General features: G+C 42.6%; 1 protein-coding gene and 1 long non-coding RNA gene across 2 annotated transcripts; one reads left to right on the top strand and one right to left on the bottom strand.

The window, feature by feature from the left end:
- Positions 1-387: 387 nt before the first annotated feature.
- LOC116744685 lies at positions 388-13,650 on the bottom strand. Its single transcript, XR_004347120.1, has 4 exons — positions 13,460-13,650; positions 9,188-9,252; positions 2,814-3,017; positions 388-1,430 (listed from the first exon to the last, which is right to left on the bottom strand). It is a non-coding gene; the product is annotated as an uncharacterized LOC116744685 (long non-coding RNA).
- Positions 13,651-13,718: 68 nt separating this feature from the next.
- Positions 13,719-20,650, top strand: PDCD5 (programmed cell death 5). Its single transcript, XM_032614762.1, has 6 exons — positions 13,719-13,891; positions 14,810-14,847; positions 17,494-17,555; positions 19,016-19,107; positions 20,024-20,095; positions 20,405-20,650. Exons 1-6 carry the CDS (start codon positions 13,826-13,828, stop codon positions 20,450-20,452), a joined length of 378 nt encoding a protein of 125 aa, XP_032470653.1. The 5' UTR covers positions 13,719-13,825; the 3' UTR covers positions 20,453-20,650.
- Positions 20,651-21,453: the final 803 nt, after the last annotated feature.

Genomic DNA, 21,453 nt, shown 5'->3' with positions numbered 1-21,453 from the left:
ATTTAAGGACAGGTAAGGGTCCTCTTAATTTCCTCTGAGGTTGGTTCTCTTTGGACCAGGCAGGTGAGGGCTAGGACCAAACTTCATCTTGGCCCCCAACCACTCAGCATCCATCCTCTGCACCAAGTCCTCTCCACTCCCCGCCCCCCTCCCTCCCCTCAAGGAGCAGGGCTCAGAACTCAGAGAGCTCCAAAGACCCAAGGGCATGTACACAGCCTAGGAGGAAAAAATGTATCAGCACAAAGTTATAGAGAAAACACTGCAATGTCAGGATTAATACACTTGAGGAGACATAATACATCAACTAGTTTCCATGCCCATATTGTCATTTTTTTTTTTTTTTTTTTTTTTTTTTTTAAAAATTTATTTATTTATTTATTTTTGGCTGCATCAGGTCTTAGTTGCAGCACACGGGATCTTTCATTGCAGCCTATAGGCTCTTCATTGCCATTCACAGGGTTCTCTCTAGTTGTGGTGCATGGGCTTAGTTGGCATGTGGGATCTTAGTTCCCTGACCAGGGATCAAACCCACGTCCCCTGCATTGGAAGGCGGATTCTCAACCACTGGGCCACCAGGGAAGTCCCCATATTGTCATTTATTATTTATTTATACATTATCATGATGTGGGATAGGGGTGCATTTCCATTTTTTTGACATTTTTGTAGTAGGGGATCCAAAAGAAGAAGCCTCTGGGGCCTGGGAAGCTCTTAGACTGGCCTTGTGCCTGTCAGCTTTCCAGCTAGAAGGAGGTCCTAGTCAGGGTAACATGGTGGTACCCTCACCCTGGAGATCATCCTCAGAAAGAAGCTGCCAACCCAGCAAGTGGCCACAGAAGCTTGAGTGGAACTGCTTCTGAAGTCAAAGACTCCATGACGGGTTTTAGGCGAAAAACTGTTTTCTAAATGTTTCCTGTTGGCCCCCCTTTCCCACCAGGCACAGATGAGAGCTGTCATCATAAAGGATACAGGACCTGAGGGTTTTTTTTCCTCCTAAGAGTGGTTTCAGAACTTGGTCAGTTGCTTTGGGAGGGAAATGAGGCAAAAGGCGGACATGTTTCTTTTTCCCAGAAAGAGCACAGTGTGAGGAAAAAATGATGGTGTGGCTTAGCTCCAAGAGTAGCCCTTGTGGGTCCTGACATCTGACATTGTGCCTTTAACAGTGAGCTGGAAAGGATTTTGAAAAAATGCCATTCTGTGCACTGTGGGCAACTGCATGTGCGGTAGGTCTGCTCTGAGCAGAGAAGCATCAATATCTATTACTTAGAAACAGATGAGAAGGCGAATCGGCAGCTGCTAGACCATCCGATGAACTGCACTCTTGTGTTTCAAGCCTACTTCTCCTTCTGCCTCTTACATCCCGTAATTGTCGGTGAGCTCCGCGGTGACCTTCCATGACATAACTGATCAACTGCAGGATCATGGCTAATAAACTGATATAAAAGAGCTTATTGAGACATACCTTTAAAGTGTGAGATAATATGTGATTCAACACGCGGCACAAACTGCTCAGAAGCCCAAGCTCGCCGCCAAGCTTACTGTGGCTTTCTCCCAGGGAATCACGGCATAGGGTACCATAATAGAGCAGGAATTTACAGCAACGGAGATGTATGAGGGAGATTAAAGCTTCATCTGTAAGGACATACTGCGTGGCAAAAAACACCGTTATTGTATTTCCTGCTTTGTATTCTAATGAGAAACTTAATCCCTTTCGGTAGAGTGTGGGCTCCCTCTGCTGCTGGCAGGACATATCAGGACTCTATGCACTAAGGGATCCCTGGGCACCTGAGCAGAGCAGGTGGCCTGTCCTGGGAGGAGAAAGATGGGGCTGAACATTCACAGGGACAGACTTGTTCTGTAGGCTCTGCCTCTGTGTGACACTGGGGCTATCTGTGCCCCTACTGCAAGTGATGGAAAACACAACGATGACCTGTCCACATCACCTGTGTCCATCCTGAAACAGGTCACAGAAGTGATGCTGAGAGGCAGCCCTCCCCGCTGAGTGGCGACCCTCCCCTCCCTCCCTCTCCTTTCCCTTCTCCTTCTTCTCTCTCTCTTTACCTTCCACACAGCCACTGCCAGAAGCTCCTCCAGTTCTGTTTCAGACCCCTCCCAACAGTTTTGCTACTGCTCTGGGTTCTGCCTCGTCCTAGCACGGCCAGCACCTGACTCATGTGGTACCGAGGAGACTGCATCACCCCAGAAGGTTTAACACCTTCTGCCTATCGGTAAGCAACTCATCTCAAGACACCTGGTCACACCCCACTCTCAGCCTCCCACCACCGGTCCAACTTCAAGAGTTGCTTCTTCTCGGCAACAGGATGTTTTAGTGTAGTATCCACCCCAAGAGCAGAAACATTTTAGTGCCATAACTTTCATGTGTCCCTTTTGGCCAAATCTAAATAAATAAATAGACCATTAAACTCCAGCTGTTTCTGCTACCAAGATAGGTATGGGAAGAGGATATGGCTTGGGGGTGGGGTGGGGGGGGTCATACACCATATTCTTTGAAACTAGGACCACACTTGCTCCTCTCAGAACCATCAACCATCCTAAGCAAAGCAGCTCATTCTCTGATAAGCTGGTTATTCGCGTGGTCAGTATCTCAGATTCTCTGATTTCTCTCTTAAAGTTCTAACGGCCATACTACTGTACTTTCAGTTAGTCAACAGAGATGCACGTCTGTGTGTCTGCAGACTTCCTGGTGATACTAGCGGTCTTTTACCAGGTATACATTAGCTACTGGGTGAGAGGGGTGCGGGCATACTGCTAGATCTCTGGGTTACATATGCTGATATATGATCACCTATTCTCACCTGCAGCCTGCAGAGAAAAACGTTCAATTACATTTCAGATGGCGTCCTCGGGCATACACATTTATATTTCATATCGCTAATTTCAACACTCAGAGCATTTATTCATTTGTTCATTTAACTCAGAAGCCTCTGCAGTCATCCAGATGAGAGGAGCTTGCCTGGCCAAGGCAGGTGGTAGAAGAGGAGGCGGGGAGGAGCCAGGCCCTAGAGAGGATTTGAAGACAGACAACAGGATACTCGGGTGAGTTGGATGTGGGGTGAGACAGAAAGAGGGGGGTCAAGGTGACTCCAAGATCTCTGGTGCGCAGTTACGAGGGTGCCTGTTTTTCAGTCTGGTTGCAAGGTGGTGCTATTTACTGAGATGGCAAACAATGGAGGGAGACAGGTTCTGAAGGAGAAGTCAGGATTTGTTCGGGGCATGATGCATTTCAGATGCCTGGTCGACATCCTCGTGACGATGTGGGGTGGGCAGGTGGATGTTCTGCGTTGGGTTCCAAGGGAGGGTGGGCTGGAGACAGAACCTGAAATTCACCAGTGTATAGATGGCACTGGATGAGACTGCCAGGGGGTGAGTATAAAAAGCCTGGGGCAGAGTCCTGGGGTAACTTGCAGATAAAGTCAGGAGGAGGGGCGAGCCCTATCCTACAAAGGAAAAGCAAGAGGAAAACCAGGAGATCACGGGGCAAGTATCTCGAGGAGGAGCGAGAGAGCGACATTGCTGCTGATGGATTGAAATTATCTCAGTAACCCTGAACAAGGCAGCTTCAGAAAATCCTAATTGGAACGGTTCAAGAGAAAGTGAGCCATGAGGAAGTGGAGAGAGCAAACAGAAACTACTTCTTTCAGTTTTGCTATAAAGGAGAGGAGAAAAATAGGGCTATGGTAGAAGGTAAATTTTATATTATGTATATTTTATCACAATTTAAAACATGTTTATTTTTAACTGTGATAAAATATACATAATATAAAATTTACCATCTTAACCATTTTTAAACGTCCAGTTCAGCCGTTAAGCACATTCACATTGTCGCGCAACCAATCTCCAGAATTTATCTTGCCAAACTTGAACCCTGTACCCATTACATAACTCTCCAGTCCCTTCTCCTCCCAGACCCTGGAAACCGCCATCCTACTTTCTGTCTCTATGAATTTGACTACTCTGGTATATTAATCTGCTAAGGTTGCCATAACAAATTACCACAGGCTGGGTGGCTTAAAATACAGAAATTTATTTTTTCACAGTCCTGAAGCCTACAAGTCCAAGATCAAGTATTGACAGGTTTGGTTTCTCCTCAGATCTCTCTCCTTGGCTTGGAGATGGCCATCTTCTCACTGTGTCCTCACATGGCCTTTTCTCTGTGTGCATGTATCCCTGGTCTCTTCTTATAAAGACACTAGCAATATTGGGCCCCACCCATAATTCCCTCTTTAAAGAACCTGTCTCCAAATGCAGCCACGTTGGGAGTTAGGGCGTCAACATATGAATTTAGGGTGGACACAATTCAGTCCACAGCATCTAAGTGCTTCATATAAGTAAAATCATATAGTACATGCCTTTTTGTAACTGGCGTATTTCACTTAGCATAACAACTTCAAGGTTCATCCATGTTGTAGTACCTGTTCCAATTTCCTTCCTTTTCAAGGCTGAATATATTCCGTTGTATGTCTATACCACATTTTGTTTATCTATTCATTCATCAATGGGTGAATGGGTTGCTTCCACCTTATGGCTATTGTGAATAATGATGCTATGAACATGGGTGTGCAAATATCTCTTCAAGACCCTGATTTCAATTCCTTTGAGTATATACCCAAAAATGTATTACTAGATCATATGGTAATTCTATGTTTAATTTTTTGAGGAACCAACATACTACTTTCCATAGCAACTACACCATTTTACATTCCCAACAACAGTGAACGAAGGTTCCAATTTTTCCACAGTCTCCTCAACACTTGCTATTTTCTGTGTTTTTGATAGTAGTCATCCTAATGGTTGTGAGGTGGTATCTCACTGTGGTTTTGTTTTTTTTAATTGAAGTACAGTTGATTTACAATGTTGCATTAGTTTCAGGTGTACAGCAAAGTGATATATATATATATATATAATATATATATATGATATATACACATACTTTTTCAGATCCTTTTCCATTATAGGTTATTATAAGATATTGGATATAGTTCCCTGTCACTGTGGTTTTGATTTGCATTTCCTAGTAATCAGTGATGTTGAGCACCTTTTCGTGCTTGTTGGCCATTTGTATATCTTCTTTGCAGAAATGTCTATTCAAGTCCTTTGCCCATTTTGAATTGGGTTGTTTGTTTCATTGTTGAATTGCAGGAGTTCTCTATATTCTAGACATCAACCCCTTATCAGATATGTCATTTGCAAATATTTTCTCTCATTCTGTAGGTTGCCTTTTCATTGTGTTGATAGTGTCCTGAAAGTTTTAATTTTGATGAAGTCCAATATATCTATTTTTACTTTTGTTGCCTATGCTTTTGGTGTCATATCCAGGAAATCATCACCAAATTCAATATCACTTTTAAAAAATTAAAAATTAAAAAAAAAATTTTTAATTATAAAAAGCACTTTGAGATCCTAAGAGAGTACAGAAGACATGTGGCAATGGAACGAGAATTTAAAAGTCCCATTAGGGGACTTCCCTGGTGGCGCAGTGGTTAAGAATCTGCCTGCCAGGGACTTCCCTGGTGGCGCAGTGGATAAGACTCCACGCTCCCAATGCAGGAGGCCTGGGTTTGATCCCTGGTCAGGGAACTAGATCCCACATGCACACCGCAACTAAGAGTTCACATTGCCACAACTAAGGAGCCAGCAAGCTGCAACTAAGGAGCCCACCTGCTGCAACTAAGACTCAGCACAACCGAATAAATAAATAAATATATATATATTTAAAAAAAAAAAAAAGAATCTGCCTGCCAATGCAGGGAACATGGGTTCGAGCCCTGGTCCGAGAAGATCCCACATGCTGTGGAGCCACTAAGCCTGTGCACCACAACTACTGAGCCCAAGTGCCACAACTACTGAAGCCCACGTGCCGAGCCGGTGCTCTGCAACAAGAGAAGCCACTGCTATGAGAAGCTCACGCACTGCAACGAAGAGTAGCCCCCGCTCACCACAACTAGAAAAAGCCGTGAGCAGCAATGAAGACCCAACACAGCCAAAAATAAATATATTAATTAATTAATTTTAAAATAAATAAATAAATAAATAAAAGTCCTATTAATTGAGACAAAGGTTATTTAAACAAAATAGAAAATGCATATCTACTATGAACTCTTACAAGGTAAATATGAGTGCAAAACTGTTATAAAAACAAGGAGAAATCTATAGAAACACAATAGTATGATAAGAACTTTAAATAATTCTTTAGTCTTTGATAGATCTGGTATATAAAAAAATTAACAGGTATATAGAAGATATAAATAGCTTCATGTTGTGTATGTGTCAAACTTGTCTACAACCAACAAAGGGTACACCTTTCCCAATCCCATAAAGCATTTTAAAAAATCAGTCACAAATAATGCAATGAAAAAATCTCAGGAATTTTATACGACCCTACATTCTCTGATTCCAGTGCAATTTTTTTTTAATTCAAGTGTTAAAAGGTTTTAGAATTCAAACACTTGAAATTTTACAATCTTCTGGTGGTTTATTGTACTGTTCAACAGACATTTCCAGCTTTCCATTTTCTAGGCACAGGGTAGGACTGTACTTCTTCACCCCCTTTGATGTTAAGAATAGTCAAATGATTTTCTTTGGCCAATGAAATATGAAGAGAAATGATGGGTATCATTTCTGGGTGGAAACTTAAAGGGACAGTGCATGATTCACTAGGTTATCTCTGCCATGGCAACTGGTAACAGCAAGATGGCAGCTTCTCTGTTAGCCTGGGTCTCAGAGTGGGGAGACCTGGAGCAGAGCCCCCAGCCAACCTTGGTGAGCAAGAAATAAACTTTTGCCGTTTTAAGCCATTAATATTTTGAGAGTTTTGTTCTACAGCATAGCCTAGCCCATCCTGACTGATACAAGCCTCCTAAATAACTTCTCAGCTAAAAAGATCAAAACTGCAAGTTGGAGACAAGAAAATAAGTGCTATTTTCAAAATGATGGGCTGGCCACTCAATTTTTCTCTTCTTCCCCCTAAGACCCTACAAAAATGATAGTAAAGGACTAAAATGGGAATAAATCCACAATGACAAAGAGAACAGGAAGTTGTCCCTCAGTGGAAGAAAGTTTTTTAAAAAATTGTGAGACTGTGTCAAGCTGATACAGAAGTAATGACAGATGACATACCGCAGAGGAGGTTGCTGATCTTCCCTACAGAATTCCAGAGATGCATAAGACAGAGTATGCAAGTGAGACCAGGCCGAAAACACTGGGATTACTCCAAAGGCTCTGTCTTAAACAGTCCAGTCCTTAGCTCCTCCCCTCGTTCAGAATGCAGGGCCTCGAAAGATCAACTCTCCAAGTGAAACACCTGAGAGTGCTTCCATTAAATAACAAAGAAGAAAAGGGAGGAGGAGGAAGAGGAGGAGAAAGAAGGAAGAAGGAAGGAGAGAAGGAAGGGAGGGAGGGAGGGAGGAAGAAGGAGGGAAGGGAGGGAAAGAAAGAGAGACAGAAATTTGTATTCATTTGCTAAGGGCTGCCTTAAAAAAGTACCACAAACAGGAAAAAAACAACCTCAAAGGAAAGAGAACTAATTCAGGAAATAGAAGAGAATTAAAAATTTTTTTCTAATTATAATCATAACTATATTCAGGAAGTTATTGCATTCAAAATCAAAAACAAGATGCTAAGTAAACAGCACAATCAGAGAACAAGAAAGGGCTCTTACAGAATGAAAATATGATGCTGAAATAAATTGATTAAAGATTAAAAATTGATTATAAGATTAAATATTCAGACATGCAAGAACATAGAAATTTTACCTACTAGCTCTTTTTCTTAGAAAACTACTTGAAGATGTGCTTCAAAAAGATGAGGGGTTAAAAAAAAAAAAAAAAAAAAGATGAGGGGTTAAACCAGGAAAGAAAACAGGGAATCCAAAAAACAGGATACAACCTAAAATAGCAACAAAGGGAAATCCAGAACGACAGGAATGCAACAGGCCTAGAGAGGAACCTATCCAGATTAAAGAGAGAGGAGGAAGACAGGTTTCTGATAAGAAGAGTCTGTCAGAATACATGATATGATGGAGAGTTTGGAAATGTTCAGTTTTCTTTGATAAAGAAAAACAAGGCACCCCAATTTCATTGCAGCATTATACACAAGAGCCAGGTCATGGAAACAACCTGAGTGTCCATCAATGGATGAATGGATAAAGAAAATGAGGCATATGTATACAACAGAATATCGTGCAGCCATAAAAAAGAAGGAAATCCTGCCATTTGCGACAACATGGATGGACTTAGAGGGTATTATGCTCCGCGAAATAAGTCAGACAGGGAAAGACAAATACCATATGATTTCACTTATATGTGGAATCTAAAACAAAACAAGTGAACTGAAAAGCAGTTATAGATAAAACCGAAACAGAGTCACAGATACAGAGAACAAACAAGTGGTTGCCAGAGGAGAGCTGGGGTGGAGAGAGGAGTGAAATGGGTTGAGGGAGCTCAAGAGGTACAAACTTCCAGTTACAAAATAAATGAGTCACAGGACAAAATGTACTGCATAGGGCATATCGTCCATAATAATGTAATATCTTTGTATGGTGGCAGACGGTAACTAGACTTATCGTGGTGATCATTTTGTAATGTATAGAAATGTTGAATCACTATGTTGTGAACCAGGCACTAACATAGTGCTGTGGGTCAATTATACTTCAAACAAACAAACTCGTAGAAAAAGAGATCAGATTTGTGGTTACCAGAGGCAGGGGGAAGGGGGTTTGAGGGGAGGAGGAATTGGATGAAGGTGGTCAGAAGTTAGACTGCCAGTTATAAGGTAAAGAAGTCCTAGGGATGTAATGTACAACATGATTCATATAATTATATTATACTTTGCTTTATGTTACGTATGTAAATCGTTAAGAGAGTAAATCCTGAGTTCTCATCACAAGGAAAAAATCTTTTTTCTTTTCTTCCTTTTTCTTTTTTTCTTTTTTTTTTTTGTATCTATAGGAGATGATGGATGTTCACTAAACTTACTGTGGTAATCATTTCACGATGTATCTAAGTCAAATCATTATGCTGGTCACCTTAAACTTATACAGGGCTGTAGGTCAATTATATCTCAATGAAAAGGAAGGAAAAAAAGACCGAATTATGATTACAGATTGGAACATGAATAAGATGTAGCACAGATAATAGGAGCTGAGAATGTAGAAAAAAGGATGCAAACTTACTGGAAGGTTAGAGATGCTGGCATCTTCATCTTTTAAAGCTGGGAGTCAAGAGACACTGTCTATACCTGATGGAATAAGAAAGAGAAGGTGTAAGTGTGTTGCTTAAACAATATACAACTTTGGAACTGAAAATAGTAATATGTGTATTAGGAAACTAAGGAAGAAAAGTAGGAGTTGTGGAGTGTGTCAAATCCCTATCCATCAGGGGATTAGAAAATGTCTAAACTGTATAAATGAAGACATCATAGCATAGGTATGTTATTTAAATACATAGCTTCTTGGGGCTTCCCTGGTGGCACAGCGGTTTAGAATCCACCTGCCAATGCAGGGGACACGAGTTCAAGCCCTGGTCTGGGAAGATCCCACATGGCACGGAGCAAATAAGCCACCCGTGTGCCACAACTACTGAGCCCACATGCCACAACTACTGAAGCCTGCGTGCCTAGAGCCCGTGCTCCTCAACAAGAGAAGCCACCACAATGAGAAGCCTGCGCACCGCAACGACGAGTAGCCCCCACTCGACGCAACTAGAGAAAGCCCGCGCGCAGCAACAAAGACCCAACGCAGCCAAAAATTTTAAAAATAAATAAATAGCCTCTTAACTCATTTCCTGATGCTGCATTTGCCTTCTCCTCACACACGCAGTTTACAGTCCAGCCTCAATGGCTCTCTTGTAGTTCCTTAAACATTTCAGGCAGGCTCCTACTTCAGGGTCCTTCTGTTCCTTCTGCCTGGAATTCTCTTCCATATGATGTCTCTGTGACTCTCTGTCTCTCCTCCTTCAGGTCTTTTTTCAAAAGTCACCATCTCAGTGAACACTTCCCTGATCCACCGCTCTCTATACCCACTACCTGACTTTTTTTCCTCTGTAGAACCTGACTTATCACAACTAATATACATATTCTGTCCTTTATTTCTATATTTATACTATATCTCCACTCCACCAGTACTATGTAGGGGGAAATGCAGTGATGCTTCCCTGTTTTTATTCACTCTATATACACTGGTACCTAAAACAGTTGCTTAGGCACATAGAAGGCAGGCACTCAATACATAGTTAATAAAAGACTAAATGAAGGAATAACTATAGAGCAAGCTGGAGGTCAAGTTTTACCTTCGGGGAACTAAGACTGGGTTGGGTAAGAGTGGGCCAGGAATAGCTGCTTTTCCTCACGTACAACTGACTTTTTTTAACCATATTATTTTGACCAGGGTTTAAAGAAATTATTATTACCTTTACAAAATAGGAAAATGTTTTAAGACATTGTGAAAGAGAAAAAAATAAGACAATTGAAAACACTATACACACACACACTTGTACTCACAAGTAAATTCATTCCTTAAATATTTTCATTATTAAACAAGAAAGAATAAAAACAAACAAATATTCATCTGAAGGAACCAGAAAGAAATTAACAGTGGAAATATGAAAAGGAGGTAGAAATAAATAGATAAAGAAGAAAGTAATCAGTACTGATAAATTTCAGTCCTTGGGGAAAAAAGAAAAAGAGCAACATATTAAAATAGCTGGAAAGCATAATCAAGAAACACAAAGAAACAATAGCCCAAATAAACAATCAAGTCAACAATCCCTAAAAGGGATATGACCACAGATACAGATGTGATAGGCAGATGTTTCTAAAATGTGAAACCCTGAATGAAATGAATGGTTCTCTAGCAATTAAAATTATCTTGAGAAGAAACAGAAAACCTGAACAGGCTGATGAAGAAACCCAAATGGTCTGACAGAGAGTCCTTTCATATCTGCCCTAAAATAGTCACACAACTACATAAAGAATTTATCTTTGTTTTGTGACTTATTTTTTAAACCTTTAAATAGTTAATCTATTGGGAATGTATTTTTTATTTAAGGAATGAGGTGAGAAGCCCCGTCTCTGCTTATCTGGTTTCCTTCCCTCTTCATGGGTGTGTGCCACTCAGGCATCATCAGCCAGGTAGGGCTGCATCTTCCCCTGTGAGTGGAAGTCACATGACCCATCACATGGCCCATTATACAGCCTGTCCACAAAGGGTCTCAAAACGTGACACCCGGAAATAGAAGTCGACTCCAGACTGCCATTTTTATCATCTCTGCCCGCAAAATCTTGCCTGTTTACATATTAGAGAAAAAGCATCCTTAACGTTTAAGAATGTTAAATTCAAAACACATGGATTCTCTATACCCAAGAATTGAAAGAGATATTTATACATCAATATTCATAGCAGCATTATTCAGGAGAGCCAAAAAGAGAAAACAACCCGGGGCTGCCCTGGTGGCGCAGTGGTTAACAAACTGCCCGCCAATGCAGGGGACACGGGTTCGAGCCCTGGCCTGGGAAGATCCCACATGCCGTGGAGCAACTAAGCCCGTGTGCCACAACTACTGAGCCTGCGCTCTAGACCCCGCGAGCCACAACTACTGAGCCTGTGTGCCACAACTATTGAAGCCCGCGCGCCTAGAGCCTGTGCTCTGTGACAAGAGAAGCCACCGCAATGCGAAGCCCGCACACTGCAGTGAAGAGTAGTCCCTGCACCCCACAACTAGAGAAAGCCTGCGCGCAGCAATAAAGACCCAAAGCAGCCAAAAATAAATAAAAAAATAAATTAATTTTTTTTAAAGAAGAGGAAACAACCCAAGTGATGAATGGATAAACAAAATGTGGTTATATATATTATATATTATATATATATATGAGAGAAAAATGTTATTAAATAGGAAAGAAATTCTGACACACGCAACAGTATGTGAGACAGGCTGGGACCTGGGACCCTTTGCTGCAGTGCTTGCACCTGGACAAACCTCTCCTCAAGCAACAAAATACAAAGAAGCTATAGGGACTAAAAATAACTGTGCACATGTGCATTTGGGACAAATTCTGGACAAGGTACAAAGAGACCAAAAAGCCCAACTGCCACTTCTGAAGAGCTGGGTGCAAAAACAGGGTGTCGGGAGCATAAGCAGGGTGCTGCGCATGCCTCCTGCAGTCAACACCACCAAAGGGGTGGGCAAAACACCTAAGCCTCCCCTCTGGCCCGACCCCTGGACACACCCCTACCCTCACCCCATATTAGGAACAAGCTCATCAGCCCCAGGGAGTGAACAAGGGAAACTGTTACTTGTTCTCTCTCCCTCCTGCTGCACAGGGGCCCCAATAAAGCCTTGCCTGAATTTCTTGTCTCACCTCTGATCAATTTCTATTGATTGGGGAAGGCCAAGAACCCTGGTCGGTGTCACACGGATGAATCTTGAAGACATTATGCTAAGTGAAGTAGGCTAGTCACAAAAGGACAAATGTTGTATGATTCCACTTGTACAGGTACCTATAACAGGCAAATTCAGAGACACAAAGTAGAATGGTTCAAGGGCTGGGGGGAAGGGGGAATAGGGCACAGTTTTAGTTTTACAAGATGAAAAGTGTCCTAGAGATTGCACAAGGTGAACGCATTTAAAACTACTTAACTGTGAACTTAAAATGGTTAAAGTGGTAAATTTTATATTTTGTCACAACTGAAAAGTCAGCACATGCATGACACAGGGTTAGGGAGCTGACATTCCGGCCAACACACACCAATGTCCCCACTCCAAAGGCGCGCTTTTACCGCCAGGGAATTCACCCTAGGACAGCGTGTGTGTGTGTGTGTGTGTGTGTGTGTGTGTGTGTGTGGTGTCCCGGAATTCACCCCAGGACAGCGTGTGTGTGTGTGTGTGTGTGTGGTGTCCCGGAATTCACCCCAGGACAGCGTGTGTGTGTGTGTGTGTGTGTGTGTGTGTGTGTAGTGTCCCGGAATTCACCCCAGGACAGCGTGTGTGTGTGTGTGTGTGTGTGTGGTGTCCCGGAATTCACCCCAGGACAGCGTGTGTGTGTGTGTGTGTGTGTGTGTGTGTGTAGTGTCCCGGAATTCACCCCAGGACAGCGTGTGTGTGTGTGTGTGTGTAGTGTCCCGGAGTTCACACCACATCCCACAGCCCCCAAGCCAACCTCTGAGGAAAGGCCCATCTGCTTCCGACTCTCAGCCTCCAAATTTGTTTTAACTTGGCTTCGTAACGGCAGGATGACCAGAGAGTCTCTATTTGCTCCAGCCCCACCCCCAACCCACTTTAAGGGTACAATGTAATATTTCTGAACAAATTTTAAAATTGTGCAACTATCACCACCACCCAGTTTTAGAACATTTCCATCACTCCGCTTAGCGTTTCTAAGCGCCCGGATCCTCATCTGTAAATGAAGACAACAGGAGACCAGCACATTACAGGCCACCAACAAATTTTACCTATTATTATACTTGTTGAGGATGGCCTGTTTCCAGGTTACTATCTTTTCCCACACGCAGCCAGATCTTTGCCCGGCTGGCGACCGCGCGCGCAGAGCACAGATTTGCAGCGGGGAGGTGGAACCGAAGTCCGGAAGGCTCCGCGCAGCGGTTCTTCCCCGCAAGCCGCGGCCAGCGATCGCGGAATCGGGCCTCTCCCCGCACCCTGACTGGGGCGCGCGGCGCGGCTCCGGGCTGGATTGGTGATGCCTGGGAGCTGCGGGCGCCTGCGCAGTGGGGAGGGTGGCGCGCGCGCTGAGGGGCTGCTAGCGGTCTCTCGAGTGGGCTAGAGCGTGGCCGCGGCTGCTGGCTCCGGACTGCCGCACCATGGCGGAGGAGGAGCTCGAGGCGCTGAGGAAGCACAGGTTGGCCGAGCTGCAGGCCAAGCACGGGGTGAGCGCGCCCACCCCACCGCCAGGCCCGTCCCCTGAGGGGCGCCGCCGTCACCCGAGGTGGAAGGCGCGACCCCGGGCGGAGGCTCCAGGCGCCGACGCCCCAGCTCTCCCCGCGGCCGAGGACCCCGCCTCCGCCGCCGGTGGCCTTCTGGTCGCTTCTGAGCAGGCTCGGCCCCTCTCCCCGCTGCGCGGGGTCTCGGGCGGCCAGCGGACCATGTGCTGCCCTGGGCGGGTCGGGCGCGGGCCTCTCCTGGGCAGGGGCTGGTTCTCGTCTGGGCAGGCATTGGTCCCAAACAGAATTCTCAGCCTCTCGGGTCTCTCGGTGCCTTTAGCTCGTGGATCTAGCTTGCTTCGACTAGCATTCCTGCCGAATGTTTACTAGAATTTAATTGTTCCGACCCAAGGGTCTGCTGTGTGCCAGGTGCTGAGGGTACAGCGGGGAACATCGCCTGATGGAGTTGACAGTCCCGGGGACGGCCAGGCACTAAACTAATCCCGTAGCTAAAACGCCCAAGTAAGGGCTCTACTGCAAAGAGGAGGGGAGTAATGTGTTAGGGGTGGAGTGGGATGGTCTGGAAGGAAGGGCTGTTTGAATCTTCAGCGTCCCCAATACCGAAGCACATTTTCTTTTACAGAAATTATTCTTACCACGTAAAACACGGTTTCGTAGAGCAAGGACTCTTCTCCCTAATGGTTGTTTGTATTCTAAAACATTCTCTTAGATTGTGGTGTTAGAAGCTTATCAAAACGTTGTAGTAAGTGGAAACTATTCAGTTTGACTTTTGTGAGGCCCGGCTTTGAATTATTTGGTAAGCCGTCTCTCCCACTGCAGGAGCCTGTTAGGTATCAGAAAGAAAATAGGAGTTCCTGTTTTTTTCCTCTGTGAAATTACTAAAAGATAAAATTGTTTTTTCAGGACCCTGGCGATGTAGCACAACAGGAAGCGAAGCAAAGGTACGGGCTGGAACTCTGAACTGTTTTTTGTTTTTAATGTAGTGGCTCTTTTTTTTTAAATTAGGGAGTACTTGACATACAACGTAAGTTTCAGGTGTACAGCATAATTATTCCAGATTTGTACATATTGTGAAATGATCCCCACAGTAGGTCTAGTTAACATCCATTACCACACGTACTTGCAAACTTTTTTTCTCGTGATGAGAACTTTTAAGATCTACTCTGTTGGCAACTTTCAGACATGCAATATAGTATTATTAACTGTAGTCACCATGCTGGACATTCATCCCCATGACTTACGTATAACTGGAAGTTTATACTTTTCTGATAATCTGCACTCATTTGGCCCACCTCCCAACACCGATCTCTTGGTCTGTTCTCTGTGTCTGTGGGAACTCTGAACTTTTTGAAGGATGGTTTCACCCAATTTTTTTTTTTTTAATTTTAGTCACCTTAATAGGTGTGTGACTCTTAAAGATCTTCCTGGCATAGTGATTTTTCCAGAAATCATCATCACTGTTATTATGTTTGTTAAGTAAACATGTATGGAATCCCACATTACTTATTACTTTGTATTGCAATTACTGATAGATGTTTCTCTGCTAAACTGTGATTACCTTAAAACCAACATAATCATAAGACTACCTCACAGGTGTGTGGTGAGGATTGCAGGGGTACAGCGCTTCACATTTAGTAAGTGCTCAATAGTACTAACTATCATTCTATTCTCAATGTTATTTTATCCCAGAATATCACAGAGCACCTCACACTTGGCAGGTTTATTGAATGAATGCCTAGTTACCCCATCATGCTACCTTTTTTTAATAACTGATTAAAAAAAACCCACATAAGATAAAATTTACCATCTTAACTCTTTTTAAGAGTATAATTCAGTCATATGAACTATATTCTCATTGTTGTGCCACAGATCTCTAGAACTTTTTCATCTTGCAAATCTGAAACTATGCCTATTAAACTCCCCATGCCCCGCCCCATACCTCCCAGGGCTACCTTTTAACTCATTCATTCATCCAGCAAATACTGAGCACCTGCTCTCGGTCAGGCACTGTTGTGTCTACAGAGATAGGCAAGGTGGAGAAGCTTCCTGCCCTTGCGTAGCTTACATTAGAGGGAGAGGACAGCTGGTAAGCACCTGGGATAGTGCTAAGAAGAAAATAAAACTACTGCGTGAATTTCACTGATTATAAGATGTGCATTTTTTTTCACATTCTAACATATCTGACATTCAAGTGTCTAATAATTGATTGCTCTTGTCCTGGATTCTTCCAAAGAGGATTTACTTTTGCTTCTGCCATCACGTGGGTCATTTCTAACCTGAGACCTCTTAAGATTCACTGCTTGAGGGCTTCCCTGATGGCACAGTGGTTGAGAGTCCGCCTGCCGATGCAGGGGACATGGGTTCGTGCCCCGGTCCGGGAAGATCGCTCATGCCGTGGAGTGGCTGGGCCTGTGAGCCATGGCCGCTGAGCCTGCGCGTCTGGAGCCTGTGCTCCGCAACGGGAGAGGCCGCAACAGTGAGAGGCCCGCGTACCGCAAAAAAAGAAAAAAAAAAAATTCACTGCTTGAGGTTCCTGCTTTCTCCACACTGGTGCTGTGAATTCAAACAGCAAACCTGCAAGACTACAGCTTGAAGTTCAAATTCTCAGAGACACTTTTTTCTTCCTCCACTCAGGGCCAAGGTCATTGCACGCACACTTCCTTGCTGTTCCTTTCTGCATAGCGGGTTTATTTCTTGTTTACCGTGTATTGAGGATGTTGCTCTGTGATGATACCCCAGCTTTGAGTGAGGGTCTCCTATTAGACACCTCATCTAGGGTGTTTTTCATTCTTGGAGATACAGAAAACTATGGTGTGTTTTCTACTCTGGCCTCTTAGATTTAGTGAAATGTAGTAATAGTTCGTGGCAGGGTTGCAGTACTCAGGAGTGATAAGGAAATGGCCTATGGAAGTGGGCTTCAGTCTGTGTTCCGTGAACCCCAGAGCTCCTCAGATGGGGGCAATTAGTAGGCACAGCCAGCCCGAGCTCCCCTTCGAATTCAGCCGAAGAATCTCTGCTTTTGTCTGTGTTACGTATTAAGTTCCTTGAAGAGCTTCATTTGAAAAACAATTTCTGCTTAAAAAAAGTGAAACCACTATCCTGTGAACTTGAAATAGTTCCTACTTGGATAGGTAGGAAGATGTAAGGATAGAAGCAGAGTTGTAATTTAACTCCCCTCCCAACCCAAAAACTAGAACTGACAGTCTGGAAATATGGGATCTGGTCCTACCTTGGCCACAGTTACCTCTGTCTCCTTAACATTTCCTCCGTGGACCGCAGCTTCTTTATCTCTAAGAAAATTACAGGGATTAATCACTTGGTCCTTGTAATTGCCTGAAATCTCACTATAAATTTCTAGCACCTCTCACGAGGTACTTAATAAATGTTTATAATCGTGGTTGAACTGAAACTCCACTCTGATTAGGAAAATGTGAAGTTTTACCTTTCAACCTCAAAATACCAAGATATACACTCACAAAATATAATGCTGGCCTTTGAGTGTAAGAGTGGATTCATTACATTTTTCTATGTTCAATAGGAATGCTGACAGCTTAGTTCTAATTTTGCTTGACCTGTTTTTCTTGTAGGGAAGCAGAAATGAGGAACAGTATCTTAGCCCAAGTTCTGGATCAGTCAGCCCGGGCCCGATGTAAGCATCTTCAGTTTTCTTTATTTCCATAAAATTGGCTTGAGTTATTTGAATGGGGAGATACATATGAAATTGTTGCTATCTCTAGATTAAATATTTGTTTAACCTTAAAACGTGAGATACAGATTATTTGTAAGAAATGTTAAGTTTATAAACCTAAAGAAATGTACTTAAATCATTATTAGAAGTACCAGCTCCATTCTCTCCTACCAGTGAGATGATCTCCAAGTGCATACAGTCGGCCCTCTGTATCCGTGGAGTCAGAATCCACAGATACAGAGGGCTGATAGTACTACACCATTTCATATAAGGGCTTGAGCATCCTCGGATTTTGGCATCCTCGGGGGTCCTTGCAGGTACGAAGGGACGACTGTATTAGGTAAAATTTATGGGAAACAACTCTTAAATCGAGTCAGTCACAGAGTGTTGCTGGTAGTTGACACGGGTGACTGGGGGCTCTGGTTTATTCTACAGGCAGCCCCTGGGGGATATTGCAGCTTTGGTTCCTGAGCACCACAGTATAGCGAGTCACACAAATTTTTTAGTTTCCCAATGCATATAAAAGTTAGGTTTATACTATACTGTAGTCTATTAAGTGTGCAATAGCCTTATGTCTAAAAAAACAGTGTACATACCTTAATTTAAAAATACCTTATTGCAAAAAAAAAAAACCTTATTGCTAAAACATGTTCGTCATCCTCTGAGCCTTCAGCAAGTCATGATCTTTTTGCAATAACATCAGAAATCACTGATCACAGATCACCATAACATATATAAGAATAATAATAGTTCAAAAATATTGTGAGAATTACCAAAATGTGACACAAAGACATGAAGTGAGCAAATGCTATTGGAAAAACGATGCCAATAGACGTGCTCCAAGCTGGGTTGCCACAAACCTTCATTTGTGAAAAACACAGTATCTGTGAAGCTCAATAAAATGAGATACGCCTGTATTCTCCATTTTAGTGTATGTTTTTTCATAATAAAATTTTTCATAAAAACCATGTAGAAAAACATATTAAATGATCCATCAGAATGAACCAGTATCTTCTGTACTGTAACTTGAAGCCCAGCTTAGAAGAGGCAGGCTTAGATGAATCACTATGATTATATATGTGTAGTAATATATAAATTGCTTTTCAGAGGGCAATAGTGCATTTTTTTATTTTTTTAAGCATGGAGCTTAGAATCTGAGGACCCAAGTTTAATCTTGGCTCTGCCACGACGTCTGTGTGGTCTTGACTGAGATTGACACAGCTGAACTCAAGTTTTCCTCGTTTTTAAGAGGAGTAACAATAGCATCTGCCTTATCTACCTTGCTAGTCTCAAGACGTGAATAAGTCCGAAGGGCTTTGGAAATGTCAGTGCTTAGTTTCAAGGTATAATATAAGTGCATTTAGTTCTGACTTCTTTGTGTACGTGTGTATGTAGATTTTTTTTTTTTTTTTCCTTTTTAGTAAGTAACTTAGCACTTGTAAAGCCTGAGAAAACTAAAGCAGTAGAGAATTACCTTATACAGATGGCACGGTATGGACAACTAAGTGGGAAGGTAAGCTTGGACTGCCTTGAGGCAGTTTTAAACTGTTGTTACCTACTTTATCAAAACATTTTCAGAAGGTCAGTTTTATCTCTTTCTGGTTGCAGAATTCTTGTTGAAGCAATTTTTAAAGGAGAGAATAGTTGTATCTACCATCCTTCCTAAAAGATAACTCATCGTCTTTTCTAAAATCCTCTGCTTCTTTCCTTTTCTGACATTGCTATGGAACCAGTGACTATTAGGGGCAGCTAGCCTAAATTGCTTCTACATTGGAAACAAGGTTTGTCAGTAATACTAATTAAAACGGGTAAAGTTACGCTTGTTTTGCAAATGAAGAGGTGCTAAAACTCCTGGTTATTATGTGCGTTGCTGTAATGCCATGATGGGTATATTCTGCATCCCTGACCTTGCTTCAAGACCCAGATGAGCCCCACCTGCACTGGGAAGCCCTCTCTGCTGCCACCACAGCCTACAGGGGTCAGCCCGCCCTGAACCCCTTACACTGAGAATGTGTGTGGAAGAGACAACGACTGCTTCACCTTTTTTGAGTGACTCGTCTCCTGCTTTTAAGCTTCTCAAGGTTTCAGGGGCAGAGATGGTGTATCTCTGTCCCTGACACTTAACACAGTGGTGTAGGTGGTTGTCATTGTCTGCCAGTGGTGATGAAGGTGTTCTTAGGTACCTGTTAATTTTGTATTTTTCGAGGAAGCTAACTGATGGATACTTTTCCTCCCTCAAATGAACACTAGCAGAGCAGATTTTATGTGGAACTTAAACCAAGAGTTATAGCCAGTGGCTTCAGCCCACTGTCCCACTCTCCTTCCCTCTTGACCTCTACCCCGCACCCCAGAAGGACTAAAACCATTCAGTCTGCTGAGGTCAATTCTTTGTTTTAAAAAAATACTGTTTTTCTCTATGGTTATCCTAGGTATCAGAACAAGGTTTAATAGAAATCCTCGAAAAAGTAAGCCAACAAACAGAAAAGAAAACAACAGTTAAAGTAAGTTTCCCCAAATGCACACGGCAAAAGAAAGATTGATATTTTAAATAAGCATTGCATCTGCATGTACTGTATCAAACACGTTTCAGCCCATGGACATTTTCATTTTATAACACAGGGAAGTTTGGGGAGAAAGGCTGCATATACTGAGGGCCTAATTTTCAAGGCTCTTCTATTGTTTTGAAACACTAAGTTGTTTTAAAGACAGACAGAAATGTCTCCCTGTAGTAGGTAGAAATTTGTGTTCTCAGAAAATCTGAGTTATGCTTTGTGAAACATGTTATGATACTCATTTAATTTTCCCCCCAGTTCAGCAGAAGAAAAGTAATGGACTCTGATGAAGATGACGATTATTGAATTTAAGACGTCTAGAGACTGGAACTTAATGGAGCAATTCTAGGACAGATAACACTTGGCTGAAGTTCAGATCTCGATGGGATGTTTACTTTGTTTACTGTCTATATGCCTTTTAAAAATAAACTTGTTACGCAAAATAAAACAATTTGGACAGACTTGTTTTAAAACCATAGCAGAATGAACAGAAGACCTGCATTTTCAATTTTTTCCTTTCCTATCAAAAGCTTTTGAACATGTGTAGCAGCATGAATATATCCTTTGTAATTGTGACATTAGTGTTAGGTGGGAAAGTGGCCTTAGCAGAAATAGAAGCTGCTCGATCATCTTCAGTAAAAAGGAGATAGCAGTGTCCAGTAACATCATGGGATTTAAGACGCATGGATTAAGCTGAGTCAACTTTAATATTTCCAAGACATAGGTCCTGAAAGCAGGTAAGCTATTTTTCTTCCTGAAGATAGTACTTACATTTAATGTGGGAAAATTCCTAGCTTCGGTTTCATTTATAATATGCTTTTCAAAGGCATTGAGACTAAATTATCTAACAAATATGACCCCTATCCAAACAACCTCTGTAACTAGAGGATACATCCATTGGAAAAAAATTACCAAAATAACTGAGACATGCTGGTAATATACTTCAACACTAGTAAACATGTTTGTAAAAGAAATGATTTAAAATGATTCCAATCCAGTTGAGACAGTTTAGTGGTTAAACGTTTTGGTAGAAATATTCTGGGTCTTCACTGATAAGGTTGCAGGTAACTTAAATGTCACCTCTTGGGACTTCCCTGGTGGCGCAGTGGTTAAGACTCCGTGCTCCCAATGCAGGGGGCCCGGGTTCAATCCCTGGTCAGGAAACTAGGTCCCACATGCATGCTGCAACTAAGAGTTCGCCTGCCACAACTAAGGAGCCCGCCTGCTGCAACTAAGACCCAGCGCAACCAAATAAATATATTTTTAAAAAATGTCATCTCTTATATTGTGCTTTACTCCCACCAGGT

This window comes from Phocoena sinus, chromosome 19 (assembly GCF_008692025.1).
Source record: "Phocoena sinus isolate mPhoSin1 chromosome 19, mPhoSin1.pri, whole genome shotgun sequence".
Taxonomy (NCBI): domain Eukaryota; kingdom Metazoa; phylum Chordata; class Mammalia; order Artiodactyla; family Phocoenidae; genus Phocoena; species Phocoena sinus.
Note: the sequence above shows the minus strand (reverse complement) of the source record. Positions and strands in the feature narration are given on the sequence as shown.

What these genes read in the sequence shown, in the direction of transcription:
- PDCD5 (XM_032614762.1), top strand. Translation starts at nt 13,826, where the DNA reads ATGGCGGAGGAGGAGCTCGAGGCGCTGAGGAAGCACAGGTTGGCCGAG. An exon ending in ATGGACAACTAAGTGGGAAG is followed by an intron (nt 19,108 to 20,023) that starts GTAAGCTTGGAC and finishes TGGTTATCCTAG; the next exon opens with GTATCAGAACAAGGTTTAAT. An exon ending in AAAAGAAAACAACAGTTAAA is followed by an intron (nt 20,096 to 20,404) that starts GTAAGTTTCCCC and finishes TTTTCCCCCCAG; the next exon opens with TTCAGCAGAAGAAAAGTAAT.